The sequence below is a fragment of the Hesperophylax consimilis genome, chromosome 9 (genome assembly GCF_061612785.1).
Source record: "Hesperophylax consimilis isolate HC1 chromosome 9, BYU_Hcon_1.0, whole genome shotgun sequence".
NCBI classification, from domain to species: Eukaryota; Metazoa; Arthropoda; class Insecta; order Trichoptera; family Limnephilidae; genus Hesperophylax; species Hesperophylax consimilis.
In genome coordinates, this window is record NC_142844.1 from 26,256,619 (window position 1) to 26,271,262 (window position 14,644).

The following is a 14,644-nucleotide window of genomic DNA, read 5'->3' on the forward strand; positions in this document are numbered from 1 at the left end:
TATTAAAACAGTACATAACCAAGAACCACTGTTGGCCTCTTGAAATATATCTCCTGCCGAAAGTCACTAACGTCGGCAAGGCGAAAAAGAATAATGCTACAGCTGATGCCCTTCCGTTCCACCTGATGGCCTTTCCCAATGTTTCTCGGCTGTTGTACCCCGGAGGTAATGATTTACATAATTTCACTGCAAGCAGTGACAATGTGGAATAAAATTAAAAATTTATTAACTTATTTTACGGCAGCCCTAATAAGTAATTTCATCCCCACTTGTTATTATCATCAAATCGGCCATCATTGCCGTTTTGAAATTTTTAACCGTGGCAAAATAGCGGTCTCCGTTTTTGCTAAAATCGCACATCACCATTTAACACTCAAATTATATCATCATCTGTTACGTTAATTCTCGCAGCCATAGTTTTCCATCGAGTAATAACAATAAATAATGAAACTGAAAATAAAAACTATGATAACATACAGAAGCAAAAATAAGCTAACCATTTGGCCACTCAGTGGACAATGATATTATTTTTATGAATATTAGCTGTCCAACGATTCTCAGTCGATTTTGATCACTGTAATGCTTGACGGATGTAACTTAAATTTTGACCACAATCACTGAAGGGCCGAGAATTGGCAATTCGGGAGAAGTAAAATCGGTTGAAATGTTAAATTCAAAATGATGTTGATATTAGGCCTACTATTTTATGACAGTTTTAAAAAATGTGACTGGGGTTTATAGAACTTCAGGGTTTTCAAAGGGTATTTGGCAATGTCTCCTGGTCCCAAAATACTGATTAAGATGTGCAATTCCACGTTATTATAGAAAAATCAGCCAGAGTAGCGACAACTGTTTATGAGTATAATGAAGAATACATGCTTTGGAGAGGGGGAATGAAATCATTTATCCTCGAAAACGAGCCCAATGTTGTACCGATAGTGCCAGTTAAACCAACGGCGGAACCACCTCTGGAGAACGCTTCCTCTGTCACTCTGGAGTCCATGGCTGATCCGCAGTGCGAGGAAGCCTTGGACGAAGAAGGCAGACCTATTTATATAATCATGGAAATACAGTTGCTGAATCCTTTGACAAAATGCAAAACAATAGAAGAGATTTATGATGAGTAAGAAACTTTTCATTAGATTTGCAAAAGGTTATATTTACAAATGAAATCCGATTAAGTAAGTATATTTCTTACGTCAAAACGTTATTGCTTTTTTAAAAAAAATTATTAAGTAAATAGAAACAATTTTGTACAAATTTAAGGTAGTCCCACAAAGCTGTCATATGGCAGCTTGTCTGTAGGTTCTACCAATTAAACATTCTACTAAAAACAAGTTATACATATCGGTAGATACATCAAAAAAATTTAAGGATACATGAAATTTTCATACATTAGCCACAGCTTTACCATTTTAGGGCATAGTCTCTCATTTTTTTTCTAATTTAAGATTTTTATTGATTTTATTTAAAATCACTGGAATTACATATTGAAGAGTACGGCTTCCATATATATTTAATATTCCAGAAGTTTTTAGACCCTTTCCTTCTTTAAATCTTGTGGTACGTTTGTGTACCAGTGGGTGTTTGTATGAGCTTTCCCCCATGTTATCCATAATAATTGTGAACCAAAGGAGACCTTTTATTGTAAGTAGGCTCTCTGATCCATATAGCATTTAATTATTTGCTATCTTTAGTTTCATTATATGTAATGCCTATGCAACAATTTATTTTGAAAACTGATTATTTGAGCTTGGAGATGTTTGTTCTCATATTACCTGCTCGTTTTGCTGTCATCCATATTAATATATGTATATTTTTCTAGCATCCACAAGTTGCTTCCCGTAAGAGAGGTTGACATTGTTCTAGAAAAAGCCCAATGTGCAAAGAAGAAGTACCACCAGTGTGTGAAAGATTCAACCACCATACTGAATGAAGAATATGCCAAGTTCTTAAAAAACAGTAAGCTGTTCCCCTGTAAAGTGGCCGGGGATGATGAAATGTCCGCCTTTATCAGGTTCTTGAACTCGTCAGGAGTCTTCGCTAACCTCGTTGGAGGTCTGTGTGAGAGTGTGAGCAATATGGTGGATGATAATTGCAAATTGGGTGTAGCAATAGATTCTCAAGATGATTTTCAGGTAGGTTCCCGAATGAAATAATTACCATCATTTTCATCTGTAAAATATAAATTCTTATTAAAAATTGAGTGAACCTCCTATGGAAACTTCAGTAGCCACTTGAGTAATCCATTGAATATATACTTATTATTTAATTAATACCATTCCTCAAAATATGGAAACATATGAACTGCTTACTGCGGTTTAAGGCCAATGAATTAACCCAGATTTCGCCGTTTATCCCATATTTTTCGGTTCTATAAATTTGGTATATTATGACAAGCCATTGTTCAAAACATTTTTGTAAACTTGCCATAATATGCCAAAAATCGCTTGAGTGGGTAGGTACTTAACTGAATTGCTACTTTAGTGTTTACCCTTATTTATGTAGTTGGTAGTATATTAAACTAAGTAGGTACTTACCTACATTTAATCTTTTAATTATTGCAGTGCTTTATATCGAAAGCATTCATCGAATTGGTAAATGAAATGCATAAAGCTTTAATGTTTCCCAAATCAAAAACCTTCATTCCCGCCATCGAATCCAAGGATTTACTTTATTTTGCTCGAGAGGAAGAGGCCCTTAAACATTATAAAGTAGCTGAGAATCTTCATTTGCAGGTTTGTGTCTGAGAAAAAACTCACTAAACATCTTCATCTGTTATCCATCATTTTCATTCTATTTTCTTAGTAGGGCCTACCTATTGCTTCAACAAGGCTCCCTAACATTAGCTACTAAAAGCTACCATTTTAGAAATAAGTAATAAATACTAATATGTTGATACATAATTTAACCTTTTATTTATGACGCACACATGTGGTTTTGAAGGTAAGATAATATCAAACATCAATAATGAAAAAGTTTTACCTTACAATAAAACTTATATTATGTACTTAGCTTTATTTAAAACCTATAAAGTGAGATAAACATTACCATTTTGCAGCCAAATCGACGTTTCTTACCAAGTTCGTGTGTAATTCTTAGTTTAAATCTCCCGCCAATGTCACCTGCTAGTTCCTAATGCATCCTTCAGGCGGCGCCAGTAGTGGGGACGCCATCAATGATGCTATAATTTCATGTTTCATTAGATCTCATCAGGCAGCCCTTGCCTAGGTTTTAAATAAAGCTAAGTACATAATATAAGTTTTATTGTAAGGTAAAACTTTTTCATTATGTAGCATAGGCTTTATTTAAAACCTATAAAGTGAGATATTGTTTGTTATCGCCTGGTGACATTATGCTAATGTGAATCAAATATAATATTTAAATTTATTTGCTAAAAAGAAAATAGGGGCAAGATTTCCAGAAATCAGCTAACCAGTTACAGAGGTTGAAAAAGGTCAGCAACAGATGGGTCGGTGTTGACTCGGCCAGCCGATTCTGCAATTTCCCTTCTATAGAACCTGGCAAAGGTATTGGGACTTCTCCAGTTACCACGTGACAGTATATCGTCCAGCTTATAATTCTGCAGCCAGTTCAGAGATGCCACTGCTGAACGGATGCTGCCAGGTGGATCCTCTACACCAGCATCCCTGAGGACTGTCCTAATCCAACCTGCAATTACTGCCCTGGAAGCCGCTTTCACTGTCCCACAAGTTGTAATAAATAGGCTAGGTAGTATCGCCTGCGCTCTCCGTTCCTTTGACAGTTCTATGACCTTTTCCGTCCAATAGACAGGGTCTATGTTCCTAGACTCCGAGCGAGCCAGTCTCCACCCTGATTGTTGCCAGTCTGCCGAATCTGTCTTGCCACCAAACACTGGCCAAATGGAGATGCCTTCACTGTCCACTGACAATCTTTCAGCTGTGCAATGGAGCAATGTGAGATCGTGGACTCGGCGCCCTGATGCCAAAAGCAGGATGGTGGCTGCTCTCCTTGATGCTTCAAAGAGAGTAATATGTTGAGGCAAATTCTTCTCCAGCCATGATGATACAATCCTCGGGTCCCAAATGGGGGGTTTTGAAGGCCTTAATCTAGCTAAAGATATCCCTTTTAATATCTTCTTCACTATCGGATTGGAGCTCAGCTCTCTATTGTCTTCGGGAGAGCCTAAGGTACACACCACTGACTTGTGAACTAAAATGGTACTCAGCGATAGCTTTTCTCTGATGTGTAGATCGGCTAGGAACCTGGCTAAGTCTTCAGCTTTGGGACGCGTGGCATCGAGCTGATTCTCTGACGCCCAGCGCTGCCACCTCCGCCATGCCGGAGCATAAGTGCGAAGGGTGGAACATCTCCACCCGGATCTAAGAAGTTCCTTCTGCTGACTTGACCATCTTGTTAGGTTTTTGTCCCACCCCCACAAAGCCAAATCTCCAGAGTGAAGGACTCTACTTGAGGAGGGGGGTTGTTGGTCCTGGTGTCTATCAGTGCTTCTCCTAGATTGTGAATCGTAAGAGGTGGACCCAAGGCCCGACACTTCAGATCCGCTCTCCAAAATGCCCTTTCCCAACGAGGAGCCACTACCAGGTATAATCCCCTTGCCCTGTTCAGGTGGCAAAGAACCCTCGGCATGAGGCACGGGGGAGGGAAGATCCAAGCCAGCTGATAGTCCCAGTCCCTGCTCCAAGCATTGTGGTAGTCTGCCTTGTCGTCCTGAAAATCAAGAGAAACATACCTTTGAACCACATGCGCTGTCCTAGAGCCAAATAGGTCTATCTCGGGTCGTCCCCATTTTCTGAATGCTACCTCTGTGAAAGAGGGTAGCAAGTGCCATTCGGGTACAGCACGATGACGAGATAGACAGTCCGCTACTTCATTGAAACGACCGGGTAAGTATTGTGCTGTCATGGAGACACAGTGTTTATCCAAAACATCTAGCACTAGTCGAGTACAGCTCAGGAGTTGAGTTGACCTGGTACCACCCTCCTTGCGGAGATAAGATACGACAGACCTGTTATCCGACTGGATCAGAAGACCCGAGCCAGATAGCTCAAGCGCGTGAGGAGACAAGGCAGCCAACACGGCGAGCATCTCCTTTACATTGGAGTGAAGATTCAGCTGGTCATCAGCCCACACACCGCTGAGAAGCTTTTCGTCCAGCTGGGCACCCCAACCCTGATCAGAGGCATCGGTTGTCAAGTAATGCTCAAACAGCGGCAGATGTATAGGTGACGTCAGGGTGAGCGATCGAACCCACCATCTCAATTCCCGAGCGGTAGCTGCCGGAATTGGTGATGACTCCCAAGGGTGGTAGTGTCTGAGTCCTAAGCACCCTTTCTGTATGTGCCGGCTGTTGAGCCTGCCTCTTGGAACTGCAAAACTAGCAAAGTTTAAAGAGCCCAAGAGGCTGCGCCCCTTATCTAGTGACCACCTACCCGTCTGAATAAAACCCTTTAACAAATAAGATAGGGCTGAAACCTTGTTCTGAGGGAGAGACTTTTCATTAGTTAGAGTATTCCAGCTGATGCCAAGAAATTGAACTTGTTGTGATGGTTCTAATATTGACTTATCAAATTGTATATGCCATCCCAAGCCTTGCAAAAACTCCACCATTTCAATAGACTGGTGTTTTAAAGTAGGCAGGCATTGGTTTACTAATAAAAAATCATCCAGATACACTAGAATTCTCATCCCTCTCTTCCGCAGTTCCTGCGCTACCCAGTTAGTGAAGGTTGCGAATGCCTTAGGTGCGGTGGCCAAGCCAAAGGGGAGGGATGTCATCTGCAAGAGTTCATTCCTATAGATAAGTCTAAGGAAACATCTATGCTGCTCACTCACAGGTACATGAAAGTAAGCATGTGTGAGGTCCACTTTAACCATCCAGTCATTCGGTTGTAGAAAAGTAGGAACTCGATAAACGTTTACCAGACGAAATTTACTGACAGTCAGAAAATTGTTTAAATACTTTAAGTTAAAGACCGGCCTCTTTGAGCCATCTGATTTGGGGACCAGAAACATGTTAGAAATAAATGAGGGAGTGGCAGGTGCCGACTCTAAAACCTTAAGGGCTTTGAGTTTTTCTATTTGTTCTGTCATTGCCACAGAAGTCTTAGTGGCGAAAGGGGAGTTAAATAAATCAATATTATTATTTAGTGGAGGTTTTGATGAAAATGGAATTCGGTAGCCATCTAACATCTTAAGGATGATAGTAGGGGCACCAAGGTTCCTCCACCTACCTGCGAATGAGCGCAACTGACCCCCTTGAAAAGAGGGCCCGCTGTTAAAACCTCTTACGGTCTGGCTTCCCTGCTCTTTCCTTGGGCCGGAACCTACCTCGGGGAGGGAAAGCTTTAGCGGCCCTACGGGCTGGTTCTGGACCTCGACTCTCAGGGTGCTCCCTTCTCGCGATGGTTCTCCCCTGCTGTACTCTAGGACGAAAGGGCTGCGAGTTCTGCACAGTCACAGGTTTAACGGGAGGAGCTGGTCGCGACGTGCTAGGCTGAGGAGCGAGGCACTTCTTCACTCCCCCCAACTTATCCAGCTGGGCCGACAGGAGGTTCGGGTCAAAGAGATATTCCGATGTGGGCGGAATCTTCCGTAAGGCATCTCGGACGTATCCGTCGCTGATGCCTCGCAATGCCCCCTCTCGTCGATACTCAATGTGGCTAGCCCGTTTTCCGCAGACCATCTGCATGATGTCTTTGGACACCTTCTGGGACTCAGACCCCGCCGCGAAGAGAGACTGCACCTTCTCGAAAAGAGTAGAAGTGCTCAGCTTCGTGCCCGGTTCCGCACTCCAGTTGACCAGCTCCTGCAAGGAGGCCTTCAGGAGATCAGCCTGCAGGGAAAGAGCATTGGTCAGGGAGCCGCAGAAGGAGTCCGTTGACGTACTGGCCGATTCCTCCTGACCTAGGCGCTTCAATTCAGGGTTTAATGCCAACATTGAGAAGAGAGGGGTTGCGGCATACGACTTCTGGATCTCGAGGTAGCGGACATTGTTCCAGTTGGCCGTCCCCAGATGCTGAAGGAGCTCCACTTTTCTCACCCTCCCTGGGTCGGCCGATGGTATCTTCGGCTGCTTTAGGTCAGTTGTCCACTCCCCGAGATCCAAGTCGCGAGACGGCTTATTCGGATGGATGAGTCCCATTCCCAAATCTCCTGCCAATTCCTCCCGAAGCGACGCAGGGGTGTCCAGGGAGATGCTGTCCTCGTCATCGTCATCGTCATCCAAGGCGCCACGGACGGGAGCCTCCGAACGCTTCTCTAGCAGCAGACGCAACATTTCCTGCATCTGGGACATCTGCTGTGTTAACAGGTCAATTCGAGGGTCGGCGGGAGCTAATTCACAAACCCTCTGCCTCTTGGCCTTGTCTTCCGCGCAGACCCTTGAACGCTTGCCCCGCGTGTCCGTGTGGATCACCTTCATGACTTCCGCCCTCGAAAATTCGGCTTCCCCGCTCTCGGAACGTTCGGAATCCGACATAATCAAGAAAACACAAAGAAACCACAAAAAAAAAACTAAACAAAAACACACGAAACTCTAATAAATCGCAATTTTACGGAGTTCGAACAGTCACACTGTTAATAACCTCGAAAAAAAATGTAAATTTTGCGCAAATACTGAAAAACAGGTTATTTTAAGGTATTTGATGTTTGTAAACAAACCAAAAGTGTTTGACCTTCGCAAAATAAATGCTAATGAAACATGAAATTATAGCATCATTGATGGCGTCCCCACTACTGGCGCCGCCTGAAGGATGCATTAGGAACTAGCAGGTGACATTGGCGGGAGATTTAAACTAAGAATTACACACGAACTTGGTAAGAAACGTCGATTTGGCTGCAAAATGGTAATGTTTATCTCACTTTATAGGTTTTAAATAAAGCCTATGCTACATAATAAGTACCTTCTAATATCGATATGAAGTAATGCGTACGATCGATTATTAATATGAGAGTATGGAATGTATCGGGAGCATCTCCTATCCTCTTCCTATTTTCCTCTTCCTCTCCCCTTCCTAACACCAAATTAATTTTAAGATATTAAAACTTCATTTCCAATGAACTTTAGCATAAGAAACTTCTGTGGCTTGACTTCAGTTAACTTGTATGTATATTTATATCTATCATTGTATATTATGTGAAAGCTGTTTGTTTCTTACAAAATAAATAAATAAATTTCAAACACAATAATAGCCACCAATGCACTTATTTTTTACTTGGACTTGGCACTGCCCAAGTGAAAATATTCAAATGTGCTATGCTCGGGACTTGCGTTGGTGATACTCAGCCATTGCTTGTTATTTGTAGTTAAGGATTTTAAATTAGCCCCACACAGGAGGCCCTGAGGAAAATAGTAAAATCATCTTTGGGGGTGCTGTGTGGAGGGTCATTTTTAAAGAAAAGAAGGAGAGGAACTTCTGGGAAGAAAAAGGGTCTGAGAGGCAGGTAGGAATCTAGGGATCAGTGTATCTAGGAGTGACGGATGTATGAATATATTCCTCCCGCTGCGGTGCAAGGCAATGGGTAGAGAGACCAGTTGGGGAAGTCAAAGGGTCGCCCCGCACCAGTCTCTCCCGATCTGGCACGCCACGCAGTTGGTGGGCAGACGCTTCCTGAACACCTAAGGCAGAGGTGTTGGTTAGCTAATAAATGGTGACCGGGGCTGCGGTACCCAAACCCGCCTCCCAAATTGATTACAAAAAGGATTACAACAAATCATACATAAACTAACTCACTAACCATAACGCCGTTTCTCCGTAGGGGTAGGCAGAGAGGATGGACCGCCAAACAACTCAGTCTTGGCACACACTTCTTGCCTCATTCACATTCATACATACTCTTCTATTATTCTGACTCTTGACATGGCCCGACTCAAGTATCTAATTCACTTGATTTTGCCATGTCTTCCTCGGGCGTCCCCGACTTCGGCTACCATTCGCATTTGCTTCATATATCCTGCTTACACTCCGATCTTCGCTCATTTGCTCTACATGCCCAAACCATCTAAGCGTCCCTTTCGCTTACATCAGCCTTGCACTCTTTGCGGAACTCCACATTCCTCACACGATCAAACATGGTTTTACCACACATACGCCTCAGGGATCTCATTTCAACAGCATTCAATCTACTTTCATCCTTTCTTTGCCAGTTCCATGCCTCACTTCCATACATCAGGGTAGGTACCAGCACTCCATTGTGGACTGCTAACTTCGCTTCTTTGGACAATTTTTTGTTAGCGCCAACTGCGGTCAGTCCTCCATTAACGAAGTTACCTGCATTGTACCCTTCTTTCAATATCTCTGTCAGCCTACAAATCATACATAATATTAGATGTATTTTTTCCAATGCCTCTCTCATCTTGACGGTGTGTTAATTTATGCTAACACACCTAATGGACATTACGTGCTAATATTGACATAATTTTGCATTCTCTCAGTTTAAATGCTTAACTTTTTGAAATATTATTATCAACTGCATTCTTTAAAATGTTATCATACTCATAATATATTTTGAATGCAATTCAAAGATCTTAATAGATAAAAATCACATGCCACTGGGTTCGTACGCGCAAATCTCCAAAACCACACAACCGATTTCAATGAAATTCTGAGAATCTATGTGGTTGGTTGCTGCTTGAAATGTAGGATAGTTTTAGACCTGATAAGTGGCTCTGTAGTCGAGATCTAAATACATTTTAACTTCCCTACATAGAAGGCGGTCTGTGTCAGAACAATATGTGCCCGGGCCCACTAGTTATATTATAAATTAAAATATTCACAATGCATAGATAATGCTGAGATTCTTTAAGGATGGATAAGTACATGTGGGTATAATCAAGGGCGTAGCTACAGTATTCACATGTGGGGTGTTCGACCCTAAAGGAAGGGTGGTTCGGTAAGGGGTAAAAGGAGGGCGGGGGAGGTGGAAAATTTATAAGAAAAAATTCTGGTACCTTTACTTACCACAAATTATTATTCCCATCACATTGATTAAAGAGGTACAAATGATATTGTGGTATTTTCCAGGAATGTCATCTACGAGTACCATTAATTTTTTTCCTATTCAATTTTGAGGCCGATGGGGGGAGAGGTTTAACCCACTAAACCCCCCCTCCCACCTTATACGGTTGGGACGTGTGATGGATGAATATATTATTTGTTTTGAATTTAAAAAAAATATCATCGCCAGCAAAACGATATCTATATTTTATACTTCCAAATATGCTCAGGAATTGCTGGTTAAAATCCTTCGGGTACATGCTGTTACACCCTGTCTACGCCATTGTGCATACTGCATATATGTTTATTAATATAATATCGGTCACGATGACACTCAATAAAGATATTTTAATGTTTATTTGGGATAGCGAATATCTTTGAAAAAGGACGCCCCCCAAGTGTGGTTTGATTACGCTGTATTTTGCCTCAGAACAGGATCCTACGAAGAGTCTTATGTAGCAATATGCGAAGTTATTCAGTTGGATTTCCACCATAAAATGGGGTAAGCCATAACATAAACATACATATTACAATATAACATTTCACTTCACTTGTGTAGGTATCTACTTAAGTTGTGAGAAGTTATACAGTCGGTAGACTAATATGTATTTCTGTGAACAATAGACCTCACGTCCAAAAAGTATGTTTCTGATTTTATCTTTAATTCAAAACTGAAATTTTCTTTGAAATCAAAAGATTTGTAAGTAGGTACTTAAATACCTACCTACCTTGTTAATTATAAACCATATATTTTGTGTAACATTTTTTTAAATTTCAAAGACGTAATTATACAATTTGTTCTAAGAAATGTCACCATCTAAATGAAAATTCTTTATTCAAACATTCTTCATGCAGAAAGGTATACAAGGTAGGTACCAAAATCTTGAAAGCTCAGTCAAATTTAGCCACCTAGTAAAAGACTTGCTTGAACAATAAAGTAGATGTGGCATATTTTGGTCACAAACAAATGTGCAGACAAAAGAAATGGTAAACGGTCGAGCTAAAACAGGACTTCACTACGCTCAGTCAAATATTATCAAATGATGTAACATTATGCATAAACCAGAAACAATTTACAGAAAGCTGTGGCAGTCGGAGGCAAACTGGTTTGTTACGTATTATTGTCTCACTTTGAAAACTATCATGTAGGAAGATCTGTCAAAACTCCCTAATCTCCCTCTTCTCCACATCCTTTCCACACCACATTCTTCAGCTACATAGCATTTGCCAAATCGGACATGTAAAAGTCTCACTAGTTCTGAGCAGTTGGAACTCTTTTGTCTAATACATAATGCGTAAAAATAGAATTTTTGTCATTGAATATTAAACTTTTTAGATTGCTGCTCTGCGGAATTTTACTAATGTACAAAGAGCAGAATGCTGAGGCTGAGAATTTCCTACTCGCTCTCATGAATTTGTATCCAAACTTCTTTGAGGGTTATATTGCAAGCTCTCTGTTCTACAAAAAGATTGGTCGTCACGAAGCAGCCGATGTCACCATGGAAATAGCAAAGAACACCATGTTGGGGTGCGCACTGTGTTCATGCAGCAGTATCCTCTGCTGCTGTGACAGGGATGAGTTTATGTTGCAAGAAGAGTTCTTGTGGTATGACAGAACAATCCCCAAAAACAAAACATATCTGAGGACATGTGCATTGTTTATAAGGCTGGGTTTATTTGAGGTAAAATAAATATTCTTTTTCAAATCAATTTCAATGCCGGCAACCCGGGAATTTATTTTGTTGTGATTTTACCTGCCACACTAGAGAAAGTCTGTTCCGAGGTGGATAGTTAACATTCCTTTACTTTTTTTAAATTTGATAATATGACAGCAGAATATGGATTGTACCAAATCAATAATATGTGTTTTGTTTCTTAGTTCGCTGAAACCATTCTTGCGGAACAGTTAATTGAAGAAGGCCCGTCTCTGTTGTACGACTACCTTATGGCTACAGTTCATTTCTTCAATGGAAAATATTGCGAGGCATTGAAACATTTGCAACAAGAAGTTTACGAGACAGTGGCAGTATGTATTAATTAGACATTCTAAATAATAAATTAAAAGGTCTTTAAACTTCCGATTTTGTTGTCCGGGTTAAATCTTCCCCATAGGAAAAACCAAACCCTTCCACTCACTTTTCCACAAATGATCAGCTAGTCAATCAACACTATTCAAGTGCATTATATAAGTAAAATAAATACAAAACAATACAAGAACAACAACACGTCAACTCACCAGAGATCAAATGGAAAAAAAAATTCACCGACTCCAGATATTTTCATATCAGAGGGTTCGGCTCGGTAGAACTTCTAACAGGGCCTATAAATCCTACTGATCCCTCAACATAAATATTTAAAAAATCTTTCGTTATCCTACATGTATTCAAAATGACCGACTTTTGCATCTTTATATATAAATTTTTTGATAGATCTAATACGCCTAAATTTTTAATGAGAGAGCTAGGTATAATGCCAGTAGCCGAAATAACGAATGGTAATATTTTTATAGTCTGAGAATGCCAAATTCTTTTTATTTCATTTCCTAAATCTGTCTATTTTCTTATTTTTTCATTAACAGATTTTTGAATATTACAGGAATTTGGAATAGCGACATCAATGATATAAATTATTTTTTAAATTTTGTCATGTAAAACTATATCGGGTCTATTATGACTAATCGTTCGGTCTGTTAGTATAGTTTTATCATAATATATTTTATAAAATTCGTTTTCTAAAAATGAATTTGGTTCGTATTCATAATATGGTACTATATTACGGCAGTCAATCAAGTTATGTTTAATTACCAAATTTTGGTGAATTATTTTTATAACTTGATTGTGCCTAAATGTATACTCGGACGGTGCTAATATAGAACATCCCGATATATGTTCTATAGTTTCCGGAAAAGCCAAACATTTTCTACACAAATCATCAATTTGATTTGTATCTTTGATTATATGCTTTCTATAATTTTTAGTATTAATGACTCTATCCTGAATGGCAAGCATAAATCCTTCTATTTCTGCGCTCAACTCTCCAATACTCAACCATTTGTTTGACGAAAATTTGTCAACATATGTTTGGTTGAGATAATTGAAGTGTTTTGCGTGTAAAATTTTATTTGACCAAGAATCTAATAATTCCTGGTTGGGATTTATAAAAATGTTGGCATTCTCATCGTATAAATTTAAAGGTGTAATATTTCTATATGCCTTGCAAATTATTAATTATTATTAGTCTTAATATTATAATTAAATGAAAAAAAGTTCTTTTGAAATGCAGACATTTCTGATAAGCAGTATGGAAGGCCATTGCTTACTGGCACTTGAAAATAAGGAAGCCGCAGACGAGGCTTTCAGGTATACTAATTTGTGTTTTGACCGACCCAACGACATTCACCTTGTGTACATCAGACTGGGCCAGTTTCATCTCAACACAGGAAACTATGAACATGCCAAAAGGATGTTCATAAACTGCTGCAACTATTCACCAACTCCAAACTCCTGGCTCGGAGCTGGCATAGCATTTTTAAAGGTATAACGAGCCCCCAATTTCAATTTATTTTTTAAACAATGTTATCATCAAGCTCCAGCGCTCAGTCCCCAATCTAGTTGCAGCTAGTTTATCTCTTCCTCAGTCTGCCTGTGGGTCGCCTCCGCTGGGGAACGTATTCGATGTTCCCTCATTTGTCACTAATGCTGCATCATCAACCTACCTTAGACATTATTATTTGTGAGTTGATTAGGCAAATATTAAAACAGTTTTAACTATTTCAGGTGAAAAGGTTTGATGACTGCGAAAAATGCCTGACCGAAGCCAACTTTCTGAACCGTCACAACGCTTTAGTGTGGGCCTATTTGGCTATACTGAATATTCATTTACAGAAAGTAGCAGAGTTCAAAAAGTGTTACATGATGGCTTTAAAAGTAAATATTTTTCATTCTCAAATCATAAATATTCAATTGCCAATTACTTTTTCGAACCATATTAGCACCCAGCATTTTTTTCCAAGTAAACTGGATGTAGGTACCTTAAATTTTTTTACATCCACAAAGGTGAAATTGTTTGAAATAATAATTATTATAAAAAGATAGATACCATTTTTATTTATTAATCTATTACCATTGAATTGGGAATGCCCAAGGAAAATATGGCAAAATCAAATGAACCAGATAAGACTGTGTTGTTTGGTGGTCTGTCTTCTTTACCTACCCAGTTAGTTAGTTACCTACAAATAATATTTTTATAATTTTCCAATGAATTTGTTCATGTTTCTAGAATGGTCTAACTGATGAAAAACTTCTGTCTGAGATCAAAGAATTGGCAGATGAATCGTTGCCAGAAGATTCTAGCGGCTTACAATTTAATACATTTGTGTTCTGATTTGTAAACATTTATAAGTAACGGTTTCCCGTTTCCTCTGTTTAATTTTAATGTTTATGCTATTTATGATTGAAAAGTAAGATGAAGTTGGACCAGAGCCAGGTTTTGTACAAACTTTGATTAAATTCGGATTTTTTTTTTTTCTTCGTTATAAAAAATATGTTTGCGCTTTTTCCTTGCAACACAACGAACAGTCGGTGTTTTGCAAGATTTGTAACAATAATTAATAAACATTCTACCAAAATGTTACCATAAATAAT

The 14,644-nt window shown here is 39.6% G+C and overlaps 2 protein-coding genes across 3 annotated transcripts; one reads left to right on the top strand and one right to left on the bottom strand.

Annotated features, from left to right (window-relative positions):
- Positions 1 to 2,970: 2,970 nt before the first annotated feature.
- Positions 2,971 to 7,575, bottom strand: LOC149421142 (uncharacterized). 2 transcript variants are annotated; one of them, XM_089635385.1, is made up of 3 exons: positions 6,334 to 7,575; positions 3,437 to 4,713; positions 2,971 to 3,184 (listed from the first exon to the last, which is right to left on the bottom strand). In XM_089635385.1, exons 1-2 carry the CDS (start codon positions 7,481 to 7,483, stop codon positions 3,440 to 3,442), a joined length of 2,424 nt encoding a protein of 807 aa, XP_089491511.1. In that variant the 5' UTR covers positions 7,484 to 7,575; the 3' UTR covers positions 2,971 to 3,184; positions 3,437 to 3,439. The 2 variants fall into 2 exon arrangements, with proteins under 2 accessions (XP_089491511.1, XP_089491510.1); XM_089635384.1 differs by having other exon boundaries at positions 2,971 to 4,713; positions 6,334 to 7,574.
- A 3,629-nt stretch (positions 7,576 to 11,204) lies between these two features.
- On the top strand, positions 11,205 to 14,384 carry LOC149421143 (cilia- and flagella-associated protein 70). Its single transcript, XM_089635167.1, has 6 exons — positions 11,205 to 11,241; positions 11,338 to 11,683; positions 11,881 to 12,027; positions 13,284 to 13,535; positions 13,778 to 13,927; positions 14,280 to 14,384. Exons 2-6 carry the CDS (start codon positions 11,363 to 11,365, stop codon positions 14,382 to 14,384), a joined length of 975 nt encoding a protein of 324 aa, XP_089491293.1. The 5' UTR covers positions 11,205 to 11,241; positions 11,338 to 11,362.
- Positions 14,385 to 14,644: the final 260 nt, after the last annotated feature.